General features: G+C 43.0%; 1 protein-coding gene across 1 annotated transcript; it reads right to left on the bottom strand.

Moving 5' to 3' along the window:
- Window positions 1–710: 710 nt before the first annotated feature.
- On the bottom strand, window positions 711–2,799 carry LOC125536097 (H/ACA ribonucleoprotein complex subunit 4-like). Its single transcript, XM_048699222.1, has one exon. It carries the CDS (start codon window positions 2,763–2,765, stop codon window positions 948–950), a length of 1,818 nt encoding a protein of 605 aa, XP_048555179.1. The 5' UTR covers window positions 2,766–2,799; the 3' UTR covers window positions 711–947.
- Window positions 2,800–23,548: the final 20,749 nt, after the last annotated feature.

Genomic DNA, 23,548 nt, shown 5'->3' with positions numbered 1-23,548 from the left:
CAGATAGCAGATTGAAGATTGGCAAGCCAGAAATTTCAGTACAGCGGACTACTAAGGTGAGATAAGAGCAATTTTCACTTCATCAACTGAAAACGGATACAGCAATGCATGCCTCATTTCAGTTGAGTGGCAGTAACCTAACAAAGATACTCTACTACATTAGGACTAAGAAACAATAGACGGTTCCAATGGGTACAGAGCAAGCAAGACAGGTAGTTCAAACTCCCCCATAATTGCAACCAAACAACATGCTAAAATCTGATGAACTGCGCTGTTACGCACCACAGATATACCACTTCTGCTACACAGGAAAATCAATATTTCAAAAACCATGGCAGGAACAAATATACGTACATCTTCTAGTCCTACCATAATAAACATATATTCCCTCCATCCCAAAATAAGTGTCTCAACTTTAGTACAACTTTGTACAAAAGTTAGTACAAAGTTGAGACACTTATTTTGGAACAGGTATATAGCACTCGTAGAATTGCAGACTCGGTGCACAGAACAATCACCAGTTTCTGGATGGCTGCAACATGTATATATCAACATAGGAAAGCATGCTATCACTGTATCACATCAGTGTGGTGGAAATATTAGGACTGGTAAACTCTACCTCGGCTAAGTATCAGCAAACAGCAGATTGATGAGATTAGCAAGCCTAAAATTTCACTAGAGTAAACTACTAAAATGAGACGGGAGCAAAATTAATTGCATCAACTGATAACAGATAGAGCAAAACAAGCTTCATTGTTCAAGAAATTTAATGGGAAATCTCTCTAGTTACCATAGCACTTCGGTTGAATGGCAGTAACCTAACGATAGTACATTAGGCCTACATAGATGGTTGCGAGGGTGTGCAGGGTAAATAAAACAGGTAGTTCAAACTTTCCCACAATTGCAACCATATAACATAACCAGCCGATGTAAACTACAAGCTCTACCTATTGTGTCGCCTCCTCTGCGTCTTTCTTCTTCTTTTTCTTCTCCTTTTTCTTCTCGCTCTTCTCAACTTCACTCTCTGTAGCGACATCATCACCGCCTTCCTTGCTCTTCTTCTTCTTGTCCTTTTTCTTCTCGCTCTTCTCAACTTCCACGCTCTCTGGAGCGACATCATCACCGTCTTCCTTGCTCTTCTTCTTCTTTTTCTTCTCGCTGGCACCCTTCTCCTCATCAGACAGACTGCTCTTCTCCTCCTTCACTGCCTCCGAAACAGCTGATCCTGGTTCTCCCTTGTCTTTCTTTTTTTTCTTCTTCTTCTCACTCTTCTCCCCTTCCACTGCCTCAGTGACCTCCTCCACCTTCATCTTCTTTGCAGGTGTAGAAGCAGTCACATCATCCTCATCAGTCTTCCTCCTTTTCTTCTCCTTGACCTCCTCACTTGGCACCACATCCTGTTGTTCCACCTTCACCTTCTCAGGCTCAGGAGCAGCTGCAAGGCTAGCAATCATCGCATCACCACCAGTAGGAAGCACCACATTTCGAAGCCACTCAGCTGGGGTCTTCTCAGTTGGCTTCCCATGCTTATCAAGGAGGCCCTCGGCGATCATCTTCTTCTTCTTAAGTGCCACCGGACCAAGTCCCCACTTCCTTGGGTATGTGTCCCTGTCCATCACCACCCTCTTGATCTTCGCCACAGCACCATGGTCACAAGTCGCCATAACAGCAGTGGGCATCTCAGCGATACCAATGGCAATCGCCTCCCCTTTTGTAGTCATGAGAACAACCTCTTCCCCAACATCAATGTCATTCTCAAACCGGAGCAACCCAGGAATCATAAGCTTGGCACCATAGCAGATAGCATTAACAGCAGAGTCCTTCACAACAAGCCTCTTGTAACTGGTAAGAATTACCTCAAGCGGCATCACCACACGCCTTATGTAAGACTCATCCTTGTGGTTGTCAAGTGCCCACATTGCATCCATCACATCGTGCATGGTGACCATGTTGTCCTGCTCTCCGAGGATACCTGACCGGACACGGCGCAGCTCCTGCATATGCGCACCGACACCCAGGAGCAGCCCAAGGTGCACACAGAGCGTCCGGACATAGGTTCCAGCCTCGCAGGAGATCCAGAACACAGCAAGGTGGCGCTCGGCGTCATGCTCCAGCAGCTTGCTCTCATAAATGGTCCGCACCCTGAGCTGGCGCTTGACCGCTGAGATGAGCGGCGGGCGCTGGAACACAGCGCCGGTAAGGGACTCGAGCGCGCGAGCGACCCGGGCCGTGTCTGGGACGGCGGCGTGGAAGCGGGCGATGCACACATACTCCTTACCTGCGCCCTGCTGCGACTTGACGAGGCGTGTGGCGCGGTCGACGCAGACGATGAGGTTGCCGGTGACCTTGGGGTCGAGCGTGCCGCTGTGGCCGGTCTTCTCGACGCGGAGGAGGCGCTTGATCCAGGCAACCACCTCGTGGGAGGAGGGGTTGGACGGCTTGTCGAGGTTGATGACGCCGTACCGCAGATACTCGGCGAGGGGCCGCTTGAGCGGCGAGTGGCCGGAGGGGAGCGGGGTGTAGTGGCCGGTGCGGACGTTGAGGCGGTCGTAGTTCTTGAGGAGGAGCGGCCAGGTGGAGGTGTCGAGGGACGGAACCAGGGCCTGGGGCTTGATCATATAGCCATCAGTCTTGGCCTCGGCGTCCGCCAGCGATGTGGTATCGGCGGCGGGGTCGGCGGAGGCGTCCTTGGATTTGCTCTTCTTTTTCTTAGATTTGGTGTGCTCGGAGGCGGGGGACGCGACGGCCGGCGGCGTGGACGACATGGCGGCGGGTGGGGTGGGTGGGGTGGGGGGAGGGGGGATTAGGGTTTTTGCGGGGACGGAAAGCGGCGCCGTGGCGGCGACGGAGAGGAAGAAAGGCGTTTTAAGGAGGAAGGGTTTAGCGGGTGAAAGTGGTGCGTGCGTGGGCTGGACCGATGGGCTTCGAGTCGGGCCTCCCAGTTCCACCACTGGATGTGCATGGGCCGGACAAAAACCACGGACCGAAGTAATTGAGTTTGTCCCTACCGTGGTTTTGAAAACGTGGACTTTATAAAAATTCTGAATATTTTTTGAAAGCATAAAGATTTTCTAATTCTGAACATTTTTTGAAAAACACAAATTTATGGGAAATCGATTTTTTTTAATTTCAAAATATTTTTCAAAAAACATGAACATTTTCTGAAATATGATATCTATAGAAAATACAAATAATTTTCGAAAGTGGGAAAAAATTGGAAACCTGAAATTTTTTGAAATTAAGATTTTTTTTAAAAAACGCGAACATTTCTTTAGAAGTGCGAGCATTTTATTTAAAGCAACAAAAAAAGTGAACTTTTTTATAAAAACAAAAAAGGTAAAAGATAAAACCAAAAAGAAAACCAATAAAATCCAGTGAAGAAAAACATAAAAATGAAATAAAAAAACATAGATCAGTTCCTAAAAATCGAAACCTTCTAGAAAGTTCCTAAAACAAGGAAAACTAGATAAACATAACTTGACTAAATGGGCTAGCCTAGTTCGATTGCTCGTTGGTTGGCTCTATGTGAAATAACAACAACCCAATGCAGCGAGCGTCATATAGAAAATTCGTCTGGCCTATTTCCCCGTACTTGTTTTTACTAGCGGTTGAAGGTGTCTTGCCTATTGAGGAGCAAGGAAATTAAGAAAAGTCGGGCATCATAGTGGCGCCACAACACCCTCTGTCAAACATCTCTTATTTGCAGACGACAACTTACTTTTTTGCAAAGGCTAGTACAGCGGAGCAACGGAGATTGGGGAGGTACTCAATATATTGTTAGGCATCGGGCCAACTTGTTGATATGTCCAAGAGTTCAATTCATTTTATTAATGGGTGCCCAAAAGGTATGAGGGAAGCAATGAAAATTGCACTTGAGATTCCAAAAAAAAAAACTCCCAATGATCGCTAACTTGATCTGCCTTCTGAGGTGGGATGAAATAAGAACGGAATGTTCAAGTACGTGAAGGATAGACTCTGGAATAAAATACAAGGGTGGATTGAACATATCTTGGGTGCAATAGGAAAGGGTACGCTGATAAAATCAATACTCCCTCCTTCCATCTATATAGGGCCTAATGTGTTTTTTAAGACAATGTTTGACTATTGATAAGATTAATAATACATAATATGTATAATGTCAAAATTATATCATTGGAATCTCCTTTCACATACGAATTTGACGGTATGCTTTGTGTAACTTGCATGTCATATATTATTGCTCTAACATTTAGTCAAAGTTGGCCTCGAAAAATACATTAGGCCCTATATAGATGGAAGGAGGGAGTAGCTAGGTTTTTCGAACCTACTCAATGATTGTTTTTAAACTTAAAGGGATTTGTGAGAAGATAAAAAGCCTATTCAGGGATTTCTGGTGGAGGAGCAAGCAAGGTAAACAGAAAACCTCACTAGGTATAACTGGGACATGCCTTACTCACGATGCCAAAGTATATGATTGGTTTAGGCTTCAAGGACATCGAGATTTTTAACTTGGCATTGTTAGCACGACGAGTGTAGGGAATTTTGCGGACAACGGAGTCTCTCCATGTTAGAATCCTCAAATCAATGTATCCCCCTCCCCCCGCTCCCACACACGTTGATATCATGCATGTGATACGTCCATTTTGCATCATGTTTTCATATTGATATTTATTGCATTATGAACTGTTATTTCACTTTATGATACAATTCTTATGCCTTTTCTCTCTTGATGCTAGTTGGTTTATTTGGTGGAAGATTATATGTTCAGATCATTGATATTATTCAATACCCTTTGATCTTGAACATGAATATGATTTATGAGTAGTTACTTTTGTTCTTGAGGATATGGGAGAAGTCTTGTTATAAGTAATCATGTGAATTTGGTATTCGTTCAATATTTTGATGATGTGTATGTTGTGATTTCATCAGTGGTGTTATGTGAAGGTCATCTACATGACACTTCACCATATTTGGACCTAAGAGAAGGCATTGTGGAGTAGTAATTAGATGATGGGTTGCTAGAGTGACATAAGCTTAAACCCTTGTTTATGCGATATTTCGTAAGGGGCTGATTTGGATCCATATGTTTCATGTTATGGTTAGATTTATTTTAATTCTTCTTTCGTAGTTGTGTATGCTTGCGAGAGGGTTAATCATAAGTGGAGGCTTGTTCAAGTAAGAACATTACCCAAGCACCGGTCCACTCAATATCAAATTATCAAAGTAACGAACGCGAATCAAACAAACATGATGAAAGTGACTAGATGAATTCACATGTGTCCGCAAAACGCTTTGCTTGCTATAAGAGAAAGTTTCGGCCTGTCCTTTGCTATAGAAAGGATTTGGCTACCTTGTTGCACATTTGTTACTATTACTACTTGTTGCTCGTTACAAATTATCTTGCTATCAAATTATTTGTTACTGATAATTTCAGTGCTTGCAGAAAATACCTTGCTGAAAACCGCTTGTCATTTCCTTTCGCTCCTCATTGGGTTAGACACTCTTACTTATCAAAAAGGCTGCGATTAATTATAGACGATTGATGGGAAAAATTGTGTGTGATGTAGGTGTGAACGAAAAAGTTTTTTTGGGATTCATCGTGTGGGATGTATATACGAACGGAAATGTTCTTCTTGGATTGGTTGTGTGGGATGTACATACAAACGGAAACGTATTCCGTCTATTGACTATGTGGGATGTACATACGAAGGGAAATGTCTCTCTGGGATTCAGTGTGTGGGATGTACTTACGAACGGAAACGATTGGGCATGTATAATTGTATGCAATGGCTAGCCCGATCGCACACAAGCTCATTTCGCGCAGCGTGTGTGACTAGAGGGCCTATCCCCGTTTCTGGGTAGTGTGGGAAGGACCCCCCTATCGCCACACTCACTAGGCGATGGTTCAAAATGCCATCACAAAAAGGGGTTAAAAACCGTTTGTATAGTAGCTTGTTGTACCAGTGTGGGGAGTGATACGTCCATTTTGCATCATGTTTTGCTATTGTCATTTATGATGCTTTTATGCATAATAATGTTTTTTGGAGTAATTCCAATGTCTTTTCTCTCATAATTTGCAAGGTACACACAAAGAGGGAGAATTTTGGCAGCTGGAAATCTAGACCTGGAAAAGCTACGCTGGGCTACCTATTCTGCAAAACTCCAAATAGGCTGAAACTTCACGGAGAATTTTTATGGAATATATCATGGATATTGGAGCAAATAAGTACCAAAGGAGGCCCACCAGGTGGGCACAACCCACCTGGGCGCGCCAGGGAGCCCAGACGCGCCCTGGTGGGTTGTGCTCACCCAGGCCCACCTCCGGTGCTCATCTTCTAGTAAATAGGTCATTTTGACCTAGAAAAAAAATAAGGGGAGGACTTTCTGGACGGAGCGCCGCCGTCTAGAGGCGGAACTTGGGCAGGAGCACTTTTTCCCTCCGACGGAGCGATTTCGCCGGGGGAACTTCCCTCCCGGAGGGGAAAATCATCATCACCAACAACTCTCCCATCTTTGGGAGGGCAATTGATGACCCACAAATATAGGGGATATATCGTAGTCCTTTCGATAAGTAAGAGTGTCGAACCCAATGAGGAGCAGAAGGAAATGATAAGCAGTTTTCAGTAAGGTATTCTCTGCAAGCACTGAAATTATCGGTAACAGATAGTTTTGTGATAAGGTAATTTGTAACGGGTAACAAGTAATAGAAGTAAATAAGGTGCAGCAAGATGGCCCAATCCTTTTTGTAGCAAAGGACAAGCCTGGACGAACTCTTATATAAAGGAAAGCGCTCTCGAGGACACATGGGAATTATCGTCAAGCTAGTTTTCATCAGGCTCATATGGTTCGCGTTCGGTACTTTGATAATTTGATATGTGGGTGGACCGGTGCTTGGGTACTGCCCTTACTTGGACAAGCATCCAACTTATGATTAACTCCTCTTGCAAGCATCCGCAACTACAAAAGAAGTATTAAGGTAAACCTAACCATAGCATGAAACATATGGATCCAAATCAGCCCCTTACGAAGCAACACATAAACTAGGATTGAAGCTTCTTTCACTCTAGCAACCCATCATCTACTTATTACTTCCCAATGCCTTCCCCTAGGCCCAAACAATGGTGAAGTGTCTGTTGGGGAACGTAGTAATTTAAAAAAATCCTACGCACAAGCAAGATCATGGTGATGCATAGCAACGAGAGGGAAGAGTATCGTCCACGTACCCTCATAGACTGTAAGCGGAAGCGTTATGAGAACGCGGTTGATGTAGTCGAACATCTTCACGATCCGACCGATCCAAGTACCGAACGCACGACACCTTTGAGTTCAGCACACGTTCAGCTCGATGACGTCCCACGAACTCCGATCCAGCAGAGCTTCACGGGAGAGTTCCGTCAGCACGACGGCGTGTTGACGGTGATGATGTTGCTACCGACGCAGGGCTTCGCCTAAGCACCGCTACGATATGATCAAGTTGGATTATGGTGGAGGGGGGCACCGCACACGGCTAAGGGATCAATGATCAACTTGTGTCTAGAGGTGCCCCTGCCCCCGTATATAAAGGAGCAAGGGGGGAGGCCGGCCGGCCCTCTATGGCGCGCCAGGAGGAGGAGTCCTCCTCCTAGTAGGAGCAGGACTCCCCTCTTTCCTACTCCTACTATGAGGGGGAAAGGAAGGGGGAGAGGGAGAAGGAAAGGAGGGCGTCGCCCCCCTCCCCTAGTCCAATTCGGACCAAAGGGGGAGGGGCGCGTGGCCTTCCCTAGGCCAGCCCTCTCTCTCTCCACCAAGGCCCATAAGGCCCATTATTTCTCCCGGAGGGTTTCCGGTAACCCTTGGGCACTCCGGTTTTCTCCGAAATCACCCGGAACACTTCTGGTGTCTGAATATAGTCGTCCAATATATCGATCTTTACGTCTCGACCATTTCGAGACTCCTCGTCATGTCCGTGATCATATCCAGGACTCCGAACTACCTTTGGTACATCAAAACACAAAAACTCATAATACCGATCGTCACCGAACTTTAAGCGTGCGGACCCTACGGGTTCGAGAACTATGTAGACATGATCGAGACACGTCTCCGGTCAATAACCAATAGTGGAACCTAGATGTTCATATTGGCTCCCACATATTCTATGAAGATCTTTATCGGTCAAACCGCATAACAGCATACGTTGTTCCCTTTGTCATCGGTATGTTACTTGCCCGAGATTTGATCGTCGGTATCTCAATACCTAGTTCAATCTCGTTACCGGCAAGTCTCTTTACTCATTCTGTAATGCATCATATCACAACTAACTCATTAGTTACAATGCTTGCAAGGCTTATAGTGATGTGCATTACCGAGTGGGCCCAGAGATACCTCTCCGATAATCGGAGTGACAAATCCTAATCTTGATCTATGTCAACTCAACAAGTACCATCGGAGACACCTGTAGAGCACCTTTATAATCACCCAGTTACGTTGTAATGTTTGGTAGCACACAAAGTGTTCCTCCGGTAATCGGGAGTTACATAATCTCATAGTCATAGGAACATGTATAAGTCATGAAGAAAGCAATAGCAGTAAACTAAAACGATCAAGTGCTATGCTGACGAAATGGGTCAAGTCAATCACATCATTCTCCTAATGATGTGATCTCGTTTATCAAATGACAACTCATGTCTATGGTTAGGAAACATAACCATCTTTGATCAACGAGATAGTCAAGTAGAGGCATACTAGTGACAATCTGTTTGTCTATGTATTCACACATGTATCATGTTTCCGGTTAATACAATTCTAGCATGAATAATAAACATTTATCATGATATTAGGAAATAAATAATAACTTTATTATTGCCTCTAGGGCATATTTCCTTCAGTCTCCCACTTGCACTAGAGTCAATAATCTAGATTACATAGTAATGATTCTAACACCCATGGAGTCTTGGTGCTGATCATGGTTTGCTCGTGAGAGAGGCTTAGTCAACGAGTCTACAACATTCAGATTTGTATGTATCTTGCAAAATTTCTATGTCTCCCACTTGGACTAAATCCCGAATGGAATTGAAGCGTCTCTTGATGTGTTTGGTTCTCTTGTGAAATCCGGATTCCTTTGCCAAGGCAATTGCACCAGTATTGTCACAAAAGATTTTTATTGGACCCAATGCACTAGGTATGACACCTAGATCGGATATGAACTCCTTCATTTGCTGCTTCCGAAGCAGCTATGTACTCCGCTTCACATGTAGATCCCGCCACGATGCTTTGTTTAGAACTACACCAACTGACAGCTCCACCGTTTAATGTAAATACGTATCCGGTTTGCGATTTAGAATTGCCCGGATCAGTGTCAAAGCTTGCATCAACGTAACCATTTATGATGAGCTGTTTGTCACCTCCATAAATGAGAAACATATCCTTAGTCCTTTTCAGGTATTTCAGGATGTTCTTGACCGTTGTCCAGTTACTTTGGTACCTCCCTGCTAAACTAATAGCAAGACACACATCAGGTCTGGTACACAGAATTGCATACATGATAGAGCCTATGGCTGAAGCATAGGGAACATCTTTCATTTTCTCTCTATCTTCTGCAGTGGTCGGGCATTGAGTCTTACTCAACTTCACACCTTGTAACACAGGCAAGAATCCTTTCTTTGCCTGATCCATTTTGAACTTCTTCAAAACTTTGTCAAGGTATGTGCTTTGTGAAAGTCCAATTAAGCGTCTTGATCTATCTCTATAGATCTTGATGCCCAATATGTAAGCAGCTTCACCGAGGTATTTCATTGAAAAACTCTTATTCAAGTATCCTTTTATGCTATCCAGAAATTCTATATCATTTCCAATTAACAATATGTCATCCACATATAATATTAGAAATGCTACAGAGCTCCCACTCACTTTCTTGTAAATACAGGCTTCTCCAAATGTCTGTATAAAACCATATGCTTTGATCACACTATTAAAACGTTTATTCCAACTCCGAGAGGCTTGCACCAGTCCATAAATGGATCGCTGGAGCTTGCACACTTTGTTAGCACCCTTTGGATCGATAAAACCTTCAGGTTGCATCATATACAACTCTTCTTCCAGAAATCCATTCAGGAATGCAGTCTTTACATCCATTTTCCAAATTTCATAATCATAAGATGCGGCAATAGCTAACATGATTCGGACGGACTTAAGCATCGCTACAGGTGAGAAGGTCTCATCGTAGTCAACTCCTTGAACTTGTTGAAAAACTTTCACAACAAGTCGAGTTTTGTAGACAGTAACATTACCATCAGCGTCTGTCTTCTTCTTGAAGATCCATTTATTCTCGATGGCTTGCCGATTATCGGGCAAGTCAACCAAAGTCCACACTTTGTTCTCATACATGGATCCCATCTCAGATTTCATGGCCTCAAGCCATTTTTTGGAATCTGGGCTCATCATCGCTTCCTCATAGTTCGTAGGTTCGTCATGGTCTAGTATCATGACTTCCAGAACAAGATTACCATACCACTCTGGTGCGGATCTTACTCTGGTTGACCTACGAGGTTCGGTAGTAACTTGATCTGAAGTTTCATGATCATCATCATTAGCTTCCTCACTAATTGGTGTAGGTGTCACAGAAACCGGTTTCTGTGATGAACTACTTTCCAATAAGGGAGCAGGTACAGTTACCTCATCAAGTTCTACTTTCCTCCCACTCACTTCTTTCGAGAGAAACTCCTTCTCTAGAAAGGATCCATTCTTAGCAACAAAAGTCTTGCCTTCAGATCTGTGATAGAAGGTGTACCCAACTGTCTCTTTTGGGTATCCTATGAAGACACACTTCTCCAATTTGGGTTCGAGCTTATCAGGTTGAAGCTTTTTCACATAAGCATCGCAGCCCCAAACTTTAAGAAACGACAACTTTGGTTTCTTGCCAAAGCACAGTTCATAAGGAGTCATCTCAACAGATTTAGATGGTGTCCTATTTAACGTGAATGCAACCGTCTCTAAAGCATAACCCCAAAACGATAGCGGTGAATCAGCAAGAGACATCATAGATCGCACCATATCTAGTAAAGTACGATTCCGACGTTCGGACACACCATTACGCTGTGGTGTTCTGGGTGGTGTGAGTTGCGAAACTATTCCACATTGTTTGAAATGAAGACCAAACTCGTAACTCAAATATTCTCCTCCACGATTAGATCGTAGAAACTTTATTTTCTTGTTACGATGATTTTCCACTTCACTCTGAAATTCTTTGAACTTTTCAAATGTTTCGGACTTATGTTTCATCAAGTAGATATACCCATAGCTGCTCAAATCATCTGTGAAGGTGAGAAAATAATGATACCCGCCGCGAGCCTCAATATTCATCGGACCACATACATCAGTATGTATGATTTCCAACAAATATGTTGCTTGCTCCACAGTTTCGGAGAACGGCGTTTTAGTCATCTTGCCCATGAGGCACGGTTCGGAAGTACCAAGTGATTCATAATCAAGTGATTCCAAAAGTCCATCAGAATGGAGTTTCTTCATGCGCTTTATACCAATATGACCTAAACGGTAGTGCCACAAATAAGTTGCACTATCATTATCAACTCTGCATCTTTTAGCTTCAATACTATGAATATGTGTATCTCCACTATCGAGATTCAAAAAGAATAGACCACTCTTTAAGGGTGCATGACCATAAAAGATATTACTCATATAAATAGAACAACCATTATTCTCTGATTTAAATGAATAACCGTCTCGCATCAAACAAGATCCAGATATAATGTTCATGCTTAACGCTGGCACCAAATAACAATTATTTAGGTGTAATACTAATCCCAAAGGTAGATGTAGAGGTAGCGTGCCGACTGCGATCACATCGACTTCGGAACCATTTCCCACGCGCATCGTCACCTTGTCCTTTGCCAATCTTCGCTTAATCCATAGTCCCTGTTTCGAGTTGCAAATATTAGCAACAGAACCAGTATCAAATACCCAGGCACTACTGCGAGAATTAGTAAGGTACACATCAATAACATGTATATTACATATACCTTTGTTCACCTTGCCATCCTTCTTATCCGCCAAATACTTGGGGCAGTTCCGCTTCCAGTGACCAGTCTGTTTGCACTAGAAGCACTCAGTCTCAGGCTTAGGTCCAGACTTGGGTTTCTTCTCTTGAGCAGCAACTTGTTTGCCGTTCCTTTTGAAGTTCCCTTTCTTCTTCCCTTTACCCTTTTTCTTGAAACTGGTGGTCTTGTTAACCATCAACACTTGATGCTCCTTATTGATTTCTACCTCCGCAGCCTTTATCATTCGAAGAGCTCGGGAATTGTTTTATTCATCCCTTGCATGTTATAGTTCATCACGAAGCTCTTGTAGCTTGGTGGCAGTGATTGAAGAACTCTGTCAATGACACTATCAACAAGAAGATTAACTCCCAGTTGAGTCAAGTGGTTATGGTACCCAGACATTCTGAGTATATGTTCACTGATAGAACTATTCTCCTCCATCTTGCAGCTGTAGAACTTATTGGAGACTTCATATCTCTCAATCCGGGCATTTGCTTGAAATATTAACTTCAACTCCTGGAGCATCTCATATGCTCCATGACGTTCAAAACGTGGTTGAAGTCCCGGTTCTAAGCCGTAAAGCATGGCACACTGAACTATCGAGTAGTCATCAGCTTTGCTCTGCCAGACATTCATAACATCTGGTGTTGCTCCTGCAGCAGGTTTGGCGCTTAGCGGTGCTTCCAGGACGTAATTCTTCTGTGCAGCAATGAGGATAATCCTCAAGTTACGGACCCAGTCCGTGTAATTGCTACCATCATCTTTCAACTTTGCTTTCTCAAGGAAAGCATTAAAATTCAACGGAACAACAGCACGGGCCATCTATCTACAACAACATAGACATGCAAAATACTATCAGGTACTAAGTTCATGATAAATTAAGGTTCAGTTAATCAAATTATTAAAGAACTCACACTTAGATAGACATCCCTCTAATCATCTAAGTGATCACGTGATCCATATCAACTAAACCATGTCCGATCATCACATGAGATGGAGTAGTTTTCAATGGTGAACATCAATATATTGATCATATCTTCTATATGATTCACGCTCGACCTTTCGGTCTCCAGTGTTCCGAGGCCATATCTGCATTTGCTAGGCTCGTCAAGTTTAACCCGAGTATTCTACATGTGCAAAACTGGCTTGCACCCATTGTATGTGAACGTAGAGCTTATCACACCCGATCATCACGTGGTGTCTCGGCACGACGAACTTTCACAACGGTGCATACTCAGGGAGAACACTTGTACCTTGAAATTTAGTGAGAGATCATCTTATAATGCTACCGTCGATCTAAATAAAATAAGATGCATAAAAGATAAACATCACATGCAATCAATATAAGTGATATGATATGGCCATCATCATCTTGTGCTTGTTATCTCCATCTCCGAAGCACCGTCATGATCACCATTGTCACCGGCGCGACACCTTGATCTCCATCATAGCATCGTCGTCATCTCACCAACTATTGCTTCTACGACTATCGCTACCGCTTAGTGATAAAGTAAAGCAATTACAGGGCGATTGCATTGCATACAATAAAGCGACAACTATATGGCTCCTGCTAGTTGCCGATAACTCGGTTACAAAACATGATCATCTCATACAACAAAATATAGCATCATGTCTTGACCATATCACATCACAACATGCCCTGCAAAAACAAGTTAGACGTCCTCTACTTTGTTGTTGCAAGTTTTACGTGGCTGCTATGGGCTGAGCAAGAACCGTTCTTACCTACGCATCAAAACCACAACGATAGTTTGTCAAGTTAGTGCTGTTTTAACCTTCTCAAGGACCGGGTGTAGCCACACTCGGTTCAACTAAAGTTGGAGAAACGGACACCCACCAGCCACCTATGTGCAAAGCACGTCAGTAGAACCAGTCTCACATAAGCGTACGCGTAATGTCGGCCCGGGCCGCTTCATCCAACAATACTACCGAACCAAAGTATGACATGCTGGTAAGCAGTATGACTTGTATCGCCCACAACTCACTTGTGTTCTACTCGTGCATATAACATCTACGCATAAACCTGGCTCGGATGCCACTGTTGGGGAACGTAGTAATTTCAAAAAAATTCCTACGCACACGCAAGATCATGGTGATGCATAGCAATGAGAGGGAAGAGTATCGTCCACGTACCCTCGTAGACCGTAAGTGGAAGCATTATGAGAACGCGGTTGATGTAGTCGAACTTCTTCACGATCCGACCGATCCAAGTACCGAACGCACGACACCTCCGAGTTTAGCACACGTTCAGCTCGATGACGTCCCACGAACTCTGATCCAGCAGAGCGTCACGGGAGAGTTCCGTCAGCACGACGGCGTGTTGATGGTGATGATGTTGCTACCGACGCAGGGCTTCACCTAAGCACCGCTACGATATGATCGAGGTGGATTATGGTGGAGGGGGGCACCGCACACGGCTAAGGGATCAATGATCAACTTGTGTCTAGAGGTGCCCCCTGCCCCTGTATATAAATGAGCAAGGGGGAGGCCGGCCAACCCTCTATGGCGCGCCAGGAGGAGGAGTCCTCCTCCTAGTAGGAGTAGGACTCCCCTCTTTCCTACTCCTACTAGGAGGGGGAAAGGAAGGGGGAGAGGGAGAAGGAAATGAAGGAAATATGCCCTAGAGGCAATAATGAAGTTATTATTTATTTCCTTATATCATGATAAATGTTTATTATTCATGCTAGAATTGTATTAACCGGAAACATAATACATGTGTGAATACATAGACAAACAGAGTGTCACTAGTATGCCTCTACTTGACTAGCTCGTTAATCAAAGATGGTTATGTTTCCTAACCATGGACAAAGAGTTGTTATTTGATTAACGGGATCACATCATTAGATGAATGATCTGATTGACATGACCCATTCCATTAGCTTAGCACCCGATCGCTTAGTATGTTGCTATTGCTTTCTTCATGACTTATACATGTTCCTATGACTATGAGATTATGCAACTCCCGTTTGCCGGAGGAACACTTTGTGTGATACCAAACGTCACAACGTAACTGGGTGATTGTAAAGGTGCTCTACAGGTGTCTCCAAAGGTACATGTTGGGTTGGAGTATTTCGAGATTAGGATTTGTCACTCTGATTGTCGGGGAGGTATCTCTGGGCCCTCTCGGTAATGCACATCACATAAGCCTTGCAAACATTGCAACTAATGAGTTAGTTGTGAGATGATGTATTACGGAATGAGTAAAGAGACTTGCCGATAACGATATTGAACTAGGTATTGAGATACCGACGATCGAATCTCGGGCAAGTAACATGCCGATGACAAAGGGAACAACGTATGTTGTTATGCGGTCTGACCGATAAAAGATCTTCGTAGAATATGTAGGAGCCAATATGAGCATCCAGGTTCCGCTATTGGTTATTGACCGGAGACGTGTCTCGGTCATGTCTACATTGTTCTCGAACCCGTAGGGTCCGCATGCTTAAGGTTTCGATGATAGTTATATTATGAGTTTATGCATTTTGATGTACCGAAGTTTGTTCGGAGTCCCAGATGTGATCACGGACATGACGAGGAGTCTCGAGATGGTCGAGACATAAAGATTGATATATTGGAAGCCTATATTTGGATATCGGAAGTGTTCCGGATGAAATCGGGATTTTTCCGGAGTACCGGGAGGTCACCGGAACCCCCCGGGAGGTATATGGGCCTTAGTGGGCTTTAGTGGAAGAGAGGAGAGGTGGCCAGGGCTGGGCCGCGCGCCCCTCCCCCCCTAGTCCGAATAGGACAAGGAGAGGGGGCGGCGCCCCCCCTCCTTCTCTCTCTCCTCTTTCCCCCTCCCGAATCCTATTCCAACTAGGAAAGGGGGGGAATCCTACTCCCGGTGGGAGTAGGACTCCTCCTGGCGCGCCCTCCTCCTGGCCGGCCGCACCCCCCCTTGATCCTTTATATACGGGGGCAAGGGGCACCCCTAGACACACAAGTTGATCCACGAGATCATATTCTTAACCGTGTGTGGTGCCCCCTTCCACCATAGTCCTCGATAATATTGTAGCGGTGCTTAGGTGAAGCCCTGCGACGGTAGTACATCAAGATTGTCACCACGCCGTCGTGCTGACGGAACTCTTCCCCAATACTTTGCTGGATCGGAGTCCGGGGATCGTCATCGAGCTGAACGTGTGCTAGAACTCGGAGGTGCCGTAGTTTCGGTGCTTGATAGGTCGGGCCGTGAAGACGTACGACTACATCAACTGCGTTGTGCTAACGCTTCCGCTGTCGGTCTACAAGGGTACGTAGATCACACTCTCCCCTCTCGTTGCTATGCATCACCATGATCTTGCGTGTGCGTAGGAAAATTTTGAAATTACTACGTTCCCCAACAGGAAAGGGGGGCGCCGCCCCCCTCTCCTAGTCCAATTCGGACCAAAGGGGGAGGGGCGCGCAGCCTGCCCTAGGCCAGCCCTCTCTCTCTCTCTCTCCACTAAGGCCCATAAGGCCCATTATTTCTCCCGGGGGGTTCCGGTAACCCTCCGGCACTCCAGTTTTCTCCGAAATCACCCGGAACACTTTTGGTGTCCGAATATAGTCGTCCAATATATCGATCTTTACGTCTCGACCATTTCGAGACTCTTTGTCATGTCCATGATCATATCAGGGACTCTGAACTACCTTCGGTACATCAAAACACAAAAACTCATAATACCGATTGTCACCGAACTTTAAGTGTGCGGACCCTACGGGTTCGAGAACTATGTAGACATGACCAAGACACGTCTCCGGTCAATAATCAATAGCGGAACCTGGATGTTCATATTGGCTCCCACATATTCTACGAAGATCTTTATCGGTCAAACCGCATAACAACATGCGTTGTTCCCTTTGTCATCGGTATGTTACTTACCCGAGATTCAATCGTCGGTATCTCAATACCTAGTTCAATCTCGTTACCGGTAAGTCTCTTTACTCGTTCTGTAATGCATCATATCGCAACTAACTCATTAGTTACAATGCTTGCAAGGCTTATAGTGATGTGCATTATCGAGTGGGTCCAGAGATACCTCTCCGACAATCGGAGTGACAAATCCTAATCTTGATCTATGTCAACTCAACAAGTACCATCAGAGACACCTGTAGAGCACCTTTATAATCACCCAGTTACGTTGTGACGTTTGGTAGCACATAAAGTGTTCCTCCGGTAATCGGGAGTTACATAATCTCATAGTCATAGGAACATGTATAAGTCATGAAGAAAGCAATAGCAGTAAACTAAAATGATCAAGTGCTAAGCTGACGAAATGGGTCAAGTCAATCACATCATTCTCCTAATGATGTGATCCCGTTATATCAAATGAAAACTCATGTCTATGGTTAGGAAACATAACCATCTTTGATCAACGAGCTAGTCAAGTAGAGGCATACTAGTGACAATCTGTTTGTCTATGTATTCACACATGTATCATGTTTCCGATTAATACAATTCTAGCATGAATAATAAACATTTATCATGATATGAGGAAATAAATAATAACTTTATTATTGCCTCTAGGGCATATTTCCTTCAGTGTCATGTAGTCGACGTTCACATGACAGCACTAGAGGAGAGACAACATACATCTCATCAAAATATCGAACGAATACCAAATTCACATGACTACTTATAGCAAGACTTCTCCCATGTCCTCAGGAACAAACGTAACTACTCACAAATCATATTCATGTTCATAATCAGAGAGGTATTAATATGCGTAAAGGATCTGTACATATGATCTTCCATCAAGTAAACCAACTAGCATCAACTACAAGGAGTAATCAACACTACTAGCAACCCACAGGTACCAATCTGAGGTTTTGGGACAAAGATTGGATACAAGAGATGAACTAGGGTTTGAGATGAGATGGTGCTGGTGAGATGTTGATGGAGATTGACCCCTCCCGATGAGAGGATCGATGGTGATGACGATGGTGATGATTTCCCCCTCCCGGAGGGAAGTTTCCCCGGCGGAACAGCTCCGCCGGAGCCCTAGATTGGCTCCGCCAAGGTTCCGCCTCGTGGCGGCGGTGTTTCTCCCGCAAGCTTGCTTATGATTTTTTCTAGGGCGAAAGAATTCATATAGCCAAAGATGGGCACCGGAAGCCTGCTAGGGGGGCCACGAGACAGGGGCGCGCCCCCACCCTCGTGGATGGTGGGTGGCCCCCCTTTGGTGCTTCCTTCCCCCAATATTTTTTATATATTCTAAAAATGACTCCCGTGGAGTTTCAGGACTTTTGGAGTTGTGTAGAATAGGTCTCTAATATTTGCTCCTTTTCCAGCCCAGAATTCCAGCTGCCAGCATTCTCCCTCTTCATGTAAACCTTGTAAAATAAGAGAGAATAGGCATAAGTATTGTGACATAATGTGTAATAACAACCCATAATGCAATAAATATCGATATAAAAGCATGATGCAAAATGGACGTATCAACTCCCACAAGCTTAGACCTCGCTTGTCCTCAAGCGGAAGCCGATATCGAAAAATATGTCCACATGTTTAGAGATAGAGGTGTCGATAAAATAAAATACGGACATGAGGGCATCATGATCATTCTTAGACCAGCAACACACACACATATATATATTGTCATATGATTTCTTATGCTAAAGTAACAATTCATTCACAATTTCAAGTATGAATCAGAAACTTCATTGAAAACTAACAAACTATAATCTCAGTCATTGGAGCAATTGCAATTTATCATAACATCGGAAAGAGTCAATATAAGAGCTTTTTAGCAAGTCCACATACTCAACTATCATTTAGTCTTTCATAATTGCTAACACTCACGCAATACTTATGGGTATTGAAGCTTTAATCGGACACAGAGAAATATAGGGGATTATAGTTTTGCCTCCCAACCTTTTACCTCAAGGGTAATGTCAACAATAATAGTTCATGAAAACTCACATCCAATTAGCTATATATATATCAGGATCTTTCCAACACACAGTGCTTGCCAAAGGATAAAATGTAAAAAGGAAAGGTGAAGATCACCATGACTCTTGTATAGAGTATAAGACAAAAATAAAAGATAGGCCCTTCGCAGAGGGAAGCAGAGGTTGCCATATGTTTTTATGGTTGGATGCACAAAATCTTAATGCAAAAGAACACCACTTTATATTGCCACTTGTGATATGGACCTTTATTATGCAGTCCGTCGCTTTTATTTCTTCCACATTGATACGTCTCCAACATATCTATAATTTTTTATTGTTCCATGCTATTATATTATCAACCTTGGATGTTTTATATGCATTTATATGCACTTTTATATTATTATTGGGACTAACCTATTAACCCAGAGCCCAGTGCCAGTTTTTGTTTTTTCCTTGTTTTAGAGTATCGCAGAAAAGGAAAATCAAACGGAGCCCAATTGACCTGAAACTTCACGGAACTTATTTTTAGAAAGAAAGCAATACAGGAGACTTTGAGTGCACGTCGGGGGATCAATGAGGAAGCCACGAGGCAGGGGGCGCGCCCACCCCCTGGGCGCGCCCTCCACCCTCGTGGGCCCCTCGTGGCTCCCCTGACGTACTTCTTCCGCCTATATATATCTCCATATACCCTAAAACGATCGGGGAACACAATAGATCGGGAGTTCCGCTGCCAAAAGCCTCCGTAGCCACAAAAAACCAATCTAGACCCATTCTGGCACCCTGCCGGAGGGGGGAATCCCTCTCCGGTGGCCATCTTCATCATCCCGGTGCTCTCCATGACGAGGAGGGAGTAGTTCTCCCTTAGGGCAGAGGGTATGTACCAGTAGCTATGTGTTTGATCTCTCTCTCTCTCTCTCTCGTGTTCTTGAGGTGGTACGATCTTGATGTATCACGAGCTTTGCTATTATAGTTGGATCTTATGATTTTTTCTCCCCCCTCTACTCTCTTGTAATGGATTGAGTTTTCCCTTTGAAGTTATCTTCTTGGATTGAGTCTTCAAAGATTTGAGAACACTTGATGTATGTCTTGCCGTGCGTATCTGTGGTGACAATGGGATACCACGTGATTCACTTGATATATGTTTTGGTGATCAACTTGCGGGTTCCGCCCATGAACCTATGCATAGGGGTTGGCACACATTTTCGTCGTGATTCTCCGGTAGGAACTTTGGGGTACTCTTTGAGGTTCTATGTGTTGGTTGAATAGATGAATCTGAGATTGTGTGATGCATATCGTATAATCATACCCACGGATAGTTGAGGTGACATTGGAGTATCTAGGTGACATTAGGGTTTTGGTTGATTTGTGTCTTAAGGTGTTATTCTAGTACGAACTCTAGGGTGGTTTGTGACACTTATAGGAATAGCCCAACAGATTGATTGGAAAGAATAACTTTGAGGTGGTTTCGTACCCTACCATAATCTCTTCCTTTGTTCTCCGCTATTAGTGACTTTGGAGTGACTCTTTGTTGCATGTTGAGGGATAGTTATGTGATCCAATTATGTTATTATTGTTGAGAGAACTTGCACTAGTGAAAGTATGAACCCTAGGCCTTGTTTCAACGCATTGCAATACCGTTTACGCTCACTTTTATCATTAGTTACCTTGCTGTTTTTATATTTTCAGATTACAAAAACCTTTATCTACTATCCATATACCACTTGTATCACCATCTCTTCGCCGAACTAGTGCACCTATACAATTTACCATTGTATTGGGTGTGTTGGGGACACAAGAGACTCTTTGTTATTTGGTTGCAGGGTTGCTTGAGAGAGACCATCTTCATCCTACGCCTCCTACGGATTGATAAACCTTAGGCCATCCACTTGAGGGAAATTTGCTACTGTCCTACAAACCTCTGCACTTGGAGGCCCAACAACGTCTACAAGAAGAAGGTTGTGAAGTAGACATCAAGATCTTTTTTGGCGCCGTTGCCAGGGAGGTTAGTGCTTGAAGGTATATCTTTAGATCTTTCAATCGAATCTTTTTGTTTCTTGTTTTAGCACTAGTTTAGTTTATAAAAGAAAACTACAAAATATATGGAATTGAGTTTGCCTCATACGCTTCATCTTTTTAATATCTTTCGTGAGTATGATTGAAAGGAAAATTGTGCCAAAGTGTTAGATGAAGACCAGGCTTTACACTTTATGCTTCCGGCTCGTATGTTGTGTGGAATTGTGAGCGGATAACAATTTCACACAGGAAACAGCTATGACCATGATTACGCCAAGCTATTTAGGTGAGACTATAGAATACTCAAGCTTGGGGAAGCTATGTTTGATGAAGATGATATTTTTTTGTCCCCCAAGTTTTGATGAGCAAATTTATTATGATGAAAGCATGCCTCCTATCTATGATGATTATTGTGATGACGCGTATGCTTTAAAGAACAATGATAACCATGAAACTTGTCATCTTGATCTTAATTTTCAATCACATGATAGTTATTTTGTTGAGTTTGCTCCCACTATTATTCATGAGAAGAAATTTGCTTATGTGGAGAGTAGTAAATTTTCTATGCTTGTAGATCATGAAAAGAATGATTTAGGTGCTGGTTATATTTTTGAATTCATTCATGATGCTACTGAAAATTATTATGAGGGAGGAATATATGCTTGTAGGAATTGCAATAATATCAAGTTTCCTCTCTATGTGCTTAAAATCTTGAAGTTATGCTTGTTTTGCCTTCCTATGCAAGTTAATTCTTGTTCCTACAAGTTGTTTGCTCACAAAATCCCTATGCATAGGAAGTGGGTTACACTTCAATGTGCTACTCATATTCTTCATGATGCTCTCTTTATGTTACAATTCTTATCTTTTATGTGAGCATCATTGAAATCATCATGCCTAGCTAGGGGCATTAAACGATAGCGCTTGTTGGGAGGCAACCCAACTTTATTTTTGTTCCTTGCTTTTTGCTCCTGTTTAGTAATAAATAATTTATCTAGCCTCTGTTATGATTGTGTTTTTTATGTTTTAATTAGTGTTTGTGCCAAGTAGAACCGTTGGGAAGACTTGGGGAAAGTCTTGTTGATCTTGCTGTAAAAAACAGAAACTTTAGTGCTCACGAGAATTGTTGCCATTTTTTATTGGAGAGTGATATTTAGTTAATTATTTTTGCAGATGATTAATAGATAAATTCCTCACGTCCAGTAATTTATTTGAGAATTTTATGAGTTCCAGAAGTATACGTTTGATCTAGATTACTACAGACTGTTCTGTTTTTGACAGATTCTGTTTTCGATGTGTTGTTCGCTTATTTTGATGAATCTATGACTAGTATCGGAGGTTATGAACCATAGATAAGTTGTAATACAGTAGATATTACACAAATATGAATTTATAATGATTTCACAACAGTACCTAAGTGGTGATTTATTTTCTTATACTAACGGAGCTTACGAGTTTTCTGTTAAGTTTTGTGTTGTGAAGTTTTCAAGTTTTGGGTAAAGATTCGATGGACTATGGAATGAGGAGTGGCAAGAGCCTAAGCTTGGGGATTCCCAAGGCACCCCAAGGTAATATTCAAGTACAACCAAAAGCCTAAGCTTGGGGATGCCCCGGAAGGCATTCCCTCTTTCGTCTTCATTCATCGGTAACTTTACTTGAAGCTATATTTTTATTTACCACATGATATGTGTTTTGCTTGGAGCATCATTTTATTTCTTTTGATTTGCTTGATGTTTGAATAAAATGCCAAGATCTGAAATTCTTAAATGTTAGAGAGTCTTCACATAGTTGCATAATTATTCAACTATTCATTGATCTTCACTTCTATCTTTCAGAGTAGTTTGTCATTTGCTCTAGTGCTTCACTTATACCTTTTTAGAGCACGGCGGTGGTTTTATTTTGAAGAAACTAATGAACTCTCATGCTTCACTTATATAATTTTGAGAGTCTTTAGAACAGCATGGTAGTTTGCTTTAGTTATGAAACCAGTCCTAATATGATGGGCATCCAAGAGGGATATAATAAAAACTTTCATATGAAGTGCATTGAATACTATGAGAAGTTTGATACTTGATAATTGGTTTGAGATATGAAGATGGTGATATTAGAGTCATGCTAGTTGAGTAGTTGTGAATTTGAGAAATACTTGTGTTGGATTTTGTGATTCCCGTAGCATGCACGTATGGTGAACCGTTATGTGATGAAGTCGGAGCATGATTTATTTATTGATTGTCTTCCTTATGAGTGGCGGTCGGGGATGAGCGATGGTCTTTTCCTACCAATCTATCCCCCTAGCAGCATGCACGTAGTACTTTGTTTCGATAACTAATAGATTTTTGCAATAAGTATGTGAGTTCTTTATGACTAATGTTGAGTCCATGGATTATACGCACTCTCACCCTTCCACTATTGCTAGCCTCTCTAGTACCGCGCAACTTTCGCCGGTACCATAAACCCACCGTATACCTTCCTCAAAATAGCCACCATACCTACCTATCATGGCATTTCCATAGCCATTCCGAGATATATTGCCATGCAACTTTCCACCGTTCCGTTATTATGACATGCTCCATCATTGTCATATTGCTTTGCATGATCATGTAGTTGACATCGTATTTGTGGCAAAGCCACCATTCATA

Source organism: Triticum urartu, chromosome 2 (assembly GCF_003073215.2).
Source record: "Triticum urartu cultivar G1812 chromosome 2, Tu2.1, whole genome shotgun sequence".
In the NCBI taxonomy this organism is placed as follows: Eukaryota; Viridiplantae; Streptophyta; class Magnoliopsida; order Poales; family Poaceae; genus Triticum; species Triticum urartu.
Note: the sequence above shows the minus strand (reverse complement) of the source record. Positions and strands in the feature narration are given on the sequence as shown.